The sequence below is a fragment of the Carlito syrichta genome, unplaced genomic scaffold, assembly GCF_000164805.1.
Source record: "Carlito syrichta isolate Samal-C Ts95f unplaced genomic scaffold, Tarsius_syrichta-2.0.1 Scaffold302330, whole genome shotgun sequence".
Classification (NCBI taxonomy): Eukaryota; Metazoa; Chordata; class Mammalia; order Primates; family Tarsiidae; genus Carlito; species Carlito syrichta.
Window position 1 is genome coordinate 1 of NW_007246426.1, and position 7,563 is coordinate 7,563.

Below are 7,563 nucleotides of genomic sequence, written 5' to 3' on the forward strand. Positions count from 1 at the left end.
CTGTACCCCACAAAACCATAATAAAAAATACTGATTAATGAAAAAAAAAAAAAAAAGTCACTCCCTTGCATACGTGCTCAATCCTTTGCCCCTTCTCTTGCTTTCTAAAACTCAACCAGTTCTCAAAAAACCAACCTAATAAAACTTAACTTACCTCCTATGCTGCACATGTACTTGTGAAAACCACACAGCCACACTGACTGGTCTCTTGAAACCATGACCATCAATCTCAAGGAACTATTTTTTAATATTTCAGATTATTTCTGATACAGATTTCCTACACATTTTAAAATACTTTTGACACATAAAGCAAAATTCCTTTAAAAAGAAATTTTACTTATTTATGGAGCTATTTTTAAAATATTTATCATGGGACTTAAAAATTGAGAGGTTTTTTTGGCACAGAAATTCCTCTTCCAGATTTTGAAGGCAATAATTTTTTTTTTTTTTTTTGAGTCGGAGTCTCACTCTGTCGCCCAAACTGGAGTGCAATGGCCGCTCCCGGCCACCGCAGCCTCGACCTGCTGGGCTCCGGTGATCCTTCCGCCTCAGCCTTCCGAGTAGCTGGAACTACAGGCGCGCGCTACCACACCCGGCTGATTTTCTGATTTATTGTAGAGATGAGGTGTCACCAAGTTGTCAGGCGGGTCTCAAACCCGTGGGCTCAGGCAATCCACTCACCTCAGCCTCTCAAGGCGCAGGATTATAAGGCTGAGCCACCGAGCCCAGCTGAAGGCAATAATTAAGTATGCAGAGATTTATACTTATCACAGACTTAACAGTTAAAAGAAAGAAAGAAAGCTAGAGCTGTTTTATAATAATAAAAAACTGGAAACAATCCAAATGTTGAACTACATGGCACAGGGTAACTACATTATGCTAAGTTCATACCATGGGAACTATTAAGCCAATGGAAAAATATTTGTGATATATTGTTAAAGAGAAAAAATAGTGACAAGAGTATATATAATATATAATCATTAAGAAATTTTTATATATACATTTTATTCTTTATGAGTATACAAGCAGAAAAAACTCTAGAAGATGTTAATAGTATTTGTCATTGGATAATGAAAATACTATTTTATTTTCCATGTTTTGCCTATCTGTGTTACATGTAAAGTACATATTACTTTATAACCGTTTGCACTCAGATATCCCCTCTGAGAGGACTTTGTAAATCTAGCAAACCACTCTGATGTCCCCTCTCAGGGGACATAAAGAGATTGTTGGTGATTATACAGAAAAAACTTATGCCAGTGCAAATTTTTCAAACATATATATTTCCTTGAAGTTTCCCATTCCAATTGCATGAAAACACAAATAAAGAGATGGAATATATACTGAGATATATTTTAAAAAATATCAGCTGAAGTCATGTAGAAAGAGAATGTGTGAAGTACTTTCACAGAGGTGGTGACACTTCTTTATAACAGAAGATAGTGTACAAAGAGCCTTTGTGTAAGAAAGGCAGTTGTGGGTATATGCTTTGTATCATATGGCATCACTTGGAAAGATAGATAAGCAAGTTACTATAGCCTTAAAAGAAAGAGACTTTTTTTTTTATTGAGTTGGAGTCTCACTCAGTCGCCCAGGCTGGAGTGCTGTGGCACACTCACGGCCACCCCAGCGTCGACCTGCTGGGCTCCAGCAATCCTTCCACCTCAGCCTTCCAAGTAGCTGGAACTACAGGCACGTGCTACCATGCCCAGCTAATTTTATTTTCTTAATTTATTGTAGAGACGAGGGCTCACCAAGTTGCCCAGGCCAGTCTCAAACCTGCGGGCTCAGGCAGTCTGCTCACCTTGGCCTCCCAAAGTGCCAGGATTACAGGCTGAACCACCGAGCCCGGCCAAGAAAGAGACTTTCAAAGTTAAAGGCAGATCATATTGAAGTATCGAGTGGCACAGATCAAATACATCTATCTGCACTAAGTTGGAAGAGTAATATTCTTTTTTTTTTTTTGAATTGGAGTCTCACTCTATCGCCCAGACTGGAGTGCAGTGGTTGCTCCCAGCCACCACAGCCTTGACCTGCTGGGCTCCGGCGATCCTTCCGCCTCAGCCTTCCAAGTAGCCGGAATTACAGGCATGCGCTACCACGCCCGGCTGATTTTTTGATTTATGTAGCAGATGAGGTCTCGCTGCCCAGGCGGGTCTCGAACCCGCGGGCTCAGGCAATCCACTCACCTCAGCCTCCCAAAGGCGCGGGATTACAGGCTGAGCCACCGAGCCCAGCAAGAGTAATATTCTTTTGATAAATTTCATTTCATGATTTTGTAATTTACAATTAGAATTTTTTTATCCATGTATTTAGTTTGCAGAACAATGGAAAAACAAAGACAAGTGAGAGTTATAATATAAGAAGTGGTGAAGATAAGTTAGATTTAGACTCAAAGATTCTTTGTGGTTTTCAGAATCACAATTGCGTCTTTCCACAATGTCTTTGAACAACAGAATGGACTACAAATCACATATTATTAATGTGGAAGGAAGTAACAAGACTGCATTGTCTGCTCGAATAGAAAATCACCAGGTGGAATATGTCAAACAAATTACTACTGCACAGAGTGTATCACTGAATCTGCAATGCATGTCGGAGACTGTTTCAAATGTTAGAAAAAAATATAAGATAAACAATTTTGATTTTTTTGTCATAAATAAGTTCCTCAATGTCCCAAATTCCATTATTAACCAGTTATCATTACAATAAAATAATTGGTTCTAACACTATGCTATTTACTAGGAGGTGATTCATTTTTTACTATTTCATAAAAAAGTGTGGTTGAGTTGCTGTTGGGTGATCTGTGAGAAGTCTCCAAGTACAAAGGGTTAACAGATGTTCCACTTTACATGCCCATGTGCAAAATATGAAAACACAGCAGGGTAACATTTTAGATTCTAGATTAGATCAACTGTACTTACTATTATTTCAGATGCAAAATACCTTAAAGGATCACCTCCAGCTGCTTCAGACTGTTCGATGAATTGCGCTGTCAGCAAAGGGCTTTTTAAGCTTTTGAAACAACTAAGGTATAAGAAATAGGTGACTATGAAATCAACACTTCCCAAGCATAAAATATCTAATTCTTCATATCTAAGTTAATTTTACCTGAAAAATAACAAGCACTGCTATTGTTTAAATGTCTGTCCCCTCCAAAACTCATGTCAAAATGTAGTTGCCATTAAGAAGTGGGAATTATGCCAGGAGGGCTCCCCTTTGTGGGTGGAGTTAATACTGTTATAAAATGGCAAGTTCAGCTTCCTTTTATCTCTTGCCTTCCTCCTTCAGCCCCATGATAAAGCAGCAAGAAGACCCTTGCCAGATGCCTGCATCTTAATCCTGGACTTTCCAGCTTCCAGAATTGTAAGCCAGTGAATTTCTGTTCATTATAAAGCACACAGTCTCAGGTATTGTTATAGCAGCACACACTATAAGACATGCACGAATAACTCAATGGCCTATAAAACTGGTGATGTAACATCTTTCTTACTAGAAACAGGAAAATGTGAGAACACCTTGATAGACTCAACATGGTAAGACTGACTTCTATGCCTAGACTGTTTCACTGGATTCTAAATGTCTGAGGATTGGTGCTAATCCATTAGGTAGTTTTCATTAGTTCAAGGAAAGATTGGCACAATGTGGTCATTTTTCGTAAAGCTACATTTATTTTATTTAGAAAACCAAACTTTATTCTGTGATTAAGCCTTTCCTATTTTTTTAGTTATTTTTTTCTTCTATGACAAATGGGTTTTACAAACTACATTTTTTTTAAATGTCCTAACCTGAAAGCTAAAGATTGTTTTAGTCTTCAAAATTTAAAAATCACTATTTTATTTTTTAGAGACAGGGGTCTCATTATGTTCCTTAGGCTGGTCTCCAACTCCTGGCCCCAAGTGATCCTCCTGAAGCCTCAGCCTCCTGAGTAGCCAAAATAAAATCATTGGTTTATGTAATTCAGTAATCAAGTCCAGGGCTATCCAATAGAAATATAATGCCAGCCCCTTACATCATTAATATCTTTTAGTAGTCACATGAAAAAAGTAGTAAGAAATGGGAGAAATTAATTTTAATAATTTATCTTAATTAACCCAATGTATCTAAAATATCATTTCAACATGTTATCAGTATAGAAATTATTGAGATATTTTACTTTTTTTTTCATTTTATACTTAGAGTACATCTGAATTTGGATTAGTCATATAAGTACTTAACGGCCATACTGAATAGTGCATGTTTAGTTTATAGCACCCATGGAGTGAAAGCTATCGGGTGGGTACTCTGCTACTGCTTTTGTGGTCAAGCTGTCTGGTTCAGCTGTCTGGTGGTCCTTGTGCTGCTTTCAAAAAGAGAGGAAAACAGAGAGGCTCCTTGAGCTCTGTGGATCTATTTGCCCCACTTTCATTATTCACCTACTATGATAAAGGCAATATGTAGAAGAATATAAGCAAATAAAATGCACAGATTTTAGTTTTACAATTTTAAAAAATACAAATGCTTCGCTGAAATTCCATGCTATATCAGTTGAACCCCATATGCTTCTAAAACTCAAAATCTGAAACTAGGCTTATATTTACATGGTAAACAAGGCAAAAAACCAGAATAAGTGAACTATCAATCACTGAAGTCCATTGTAAGATGTTCTGGAAAATATACTCACAATTTCAATAATTCATCCTTTAACTTTTCATTTTCATTTTCCAGTGAGTTTTCTTTGTTATTACTGACTTCTTCCACAAAAGGTTTAATGAACTCTATTAAGGCCTTGCAACACTGACAAAGGCCATAGTCATCTGTTTGTATTTGTTCTTTTGAGTATGGAACGGGAAGAAGAGATAGCTGACTCCAAAGGGTAGACAATGCTAATCCAACTGAATATGGCTTGTTATGAAGCTTCTGGATCACTAAAACAGAGATCAAATTGTTACTTAAGGTGGACTCGTAAAGGATGCTAAACACGGGACAAGAAGTTCTGTAAATGTAGAATTATAAGAAACTCCCTCCCCGTGACATTTTAACTGAGAAATCAGAATGACAAATCACAGCTTAATGTGCAGTGTTTTTTCCTTCTTAGCTGTGCATAAAATAATAGAGCATCTTGCAACAGATGCCATGAAATCTTGTTTAGCTTATGTTTATAACAGGCTATATACTTAAGACAGAAGCACATTCTTTCCATATATATATATTTTTTGAGTTGGAGTCCCACGCTGTCACCCAGGTTGGAGTGCAGTGGCACACTCATGCCCACCCCAGCATCGACCTGCTGGGCTCCAGTAATCCTTCCACCTCAGTTTTCCAAGTAGTCAAAACTACAGGTGCGTGCTACCATGCTTGGCTAATTTTTTAACTTTTACTGTAGAGACAAGGGCTCACCAAATTGCGCAGGCTGGTCTTAAACCTGTGGGCTCAGGCAATCCACTTGCCTCAGCCTCCCAAAGTGCTGGGATTACAGGCTGAGCCTCTGAGCTCGGCCTTTTCCATAGTTTTTGATTGTTATAAGCACAAAATATGAGTGTCTTGTAAACTATAAAACACTGTACAAATGGAAGGTAGTATCAGATTTTATTCTGGAAGACTGAATATTACAGGTGGTATGGAAGCTGGCAGGCATTCATATTGAAAACAAATTTTTAAAAAAAGGAAAACAAATTTGGCCAAGGCAAGAGGATTGCCTGAGCCTGCAGGTTCGAGACTAGCTAGGGCAACATGGTGAGACATCATCTCTACAATAAATCAAAAAATTAGTTGGGCGTGGTAGTGTGTTCCTGTAGTTCCAGCTACTTGGAAGGCTGAGGCGGAAGGATCTCTGGAGCCCAGCAGGTGACACTGGGGTAGCCGTGAGTATGCCACTGCACTCCAGCCTGGGTGATAAAGTGACATTCCAACTCAAAAAAAAAAAAAAAGAAAAAGAACACAATTTTAATTGCGAGGTCCCTCTGTCAGACTCTGAGATACATGTATTTCCTCAAATGAAAAACAGCTTCTTCCTATGGATATATACTGTCTGTCTTGGTTGCCAAGACCCGTTATTTACAATACTGTTACTACACTCAACCGTGAGCCTTCTCGTCCAGTACTTCCTCATTTCATGCTTTAGTAGTACCTCTGCATGTCCATCTCAACCTCCCAATACAGAGGCCAAGCAGTGCCCTACTTGATAACTATTCTTATCCAAGATACAGGACTATCAATGCTATCAACTTAGTATTGCAGACACAACAGAGATAATAATTTAAGGATGTTTAGAGGAAGAATTCGAGAGTTAAGTTGTAGATAGAATGCCTGAGGCAGGCACAGTGGCTCACGGCTGTAATCCCAGCACTTTGGGAGACCAGGGCAGGAAGACTGCTTGAGACCAGGAGTTTTAGACCAACCTAGGCAATACAGTGAGACCTCATCTCTACAAATAAAAAATAAAAATAAAAATTAGCTGGGTTTGGGAGGCTGAGAAAGAAGGATCGTCTGAGACTGGGGAGGTCAAGGCTGTGGTGAGCCGTGATCATGCTACTACACTCCAGTCTGGGTGACAGAGTGAGACACCAACTACAAAAAAAGTGTTTAGCAAAAAGCTATAGGTTACAATAGAGCACATGAAAAATAGTATGGCATTCAACAGAATATTTACTGGGTGCCCACTCTGTGCCAAATACTATTGTCTTTTTATAAGCAGCAGGATTCGAATTGGCATTGCCATTATTAGTTTAAGCAAATACTCAATAATTAGTTGTAAACTTTACTTTGGTAAAGTATTGACATTTTGGGATAAATATCAAGGCACAGATAAAACAAGATATACTAATAAATCAAAGTGCTCATTACCTGTTTGTAATGGCTGAAGTAAAAGAAGAATAATTTGGGATATCTGTTTTCCAGAAGGCTCTTCAATCAGTTCAAGCAAACCCAACAATAATTCCTTTGGATTACATAACTATAAAAATATTCACAATTGAACCTGTTTAATACAAGTTGTATTTAAAGCCACATGATTACTATTTTTAAGAAGGCATGTACTGACAAAAATATACTTATTTTTTAATTAATATTAAAATTCTTCACACAAATATTTTAAAATATGCACTAGAAAACACAGAATCTGTGGTCAATCATTGTAAAATTTTAAGAAAGCAAGAAGTCAAAGGGTCTTAATTTAAGGTCCTTAAATGGACACCTACATTTAAGGGACTTAAATTCCTGGCTAAAGGGAAAGTTAGAGAAGGAAGAAAAGGGAGAGCCTGGCCAACAAAGTTCAGGTATCTTTTGAGCTTCACCTGTCTACTCTGAAAGTTGCCTTAACAGATTTCTAGGGATCCCAGCAGTGGGACTGCTCAGTTCCACGCTGCAAGGGTATTTAGACTAGTACAGAGTCTCTTTGGTATTTCCACAACAGATAAAACTTTACATTGCTTTCTGACTAGCCGTATCTTATCACCTCACTTCCCTGGTTTTTTAAAAGCCCTCGTAATCGCTGGGCTCGGTAGCTCAGCCTGTAATCCCGCGCCTTTAGGAGGCTGAGGTGAGTGGATTGCCTGAGCCCGTGGGTTCGAGACCCGCCTGAGC

General features: G+C 38.4%; 1 protein-coding gene across 1 annotated transcript in view; it reads right to left on the reverse strand.

Annotated features, from left to right (window-relative positions):
• Positions 1-2,924: 2,924 nt before the first annotated feature.
• Positions 2,925-7,563, reverse strand: part of LOC103258694 (glomulin-like) — a gene marked incomplete at its 3' end in the record, with an annotated part of 10,855 nt that continues 6,216 nt past the window's right edge. Inside the window, exons 5-7 of the mRNA XM_008056355.1 lie at positions 6,826-6,934; positions 4,664-4,907; positions 2,925-3,027 (exon numbers count right to left, since the gene is read on the reverse strand). Of these exons, the coding sequence (XP_008054546.1) occupies positions 2,925-3,027; positions 4,664-4,907; positions 6,826-6,934 (456 nt within the window). The remainder of the gene's footprint in view (positions 3,028-4,663; positions 4,908-6,825; positions 6,935-7,563) is intronic.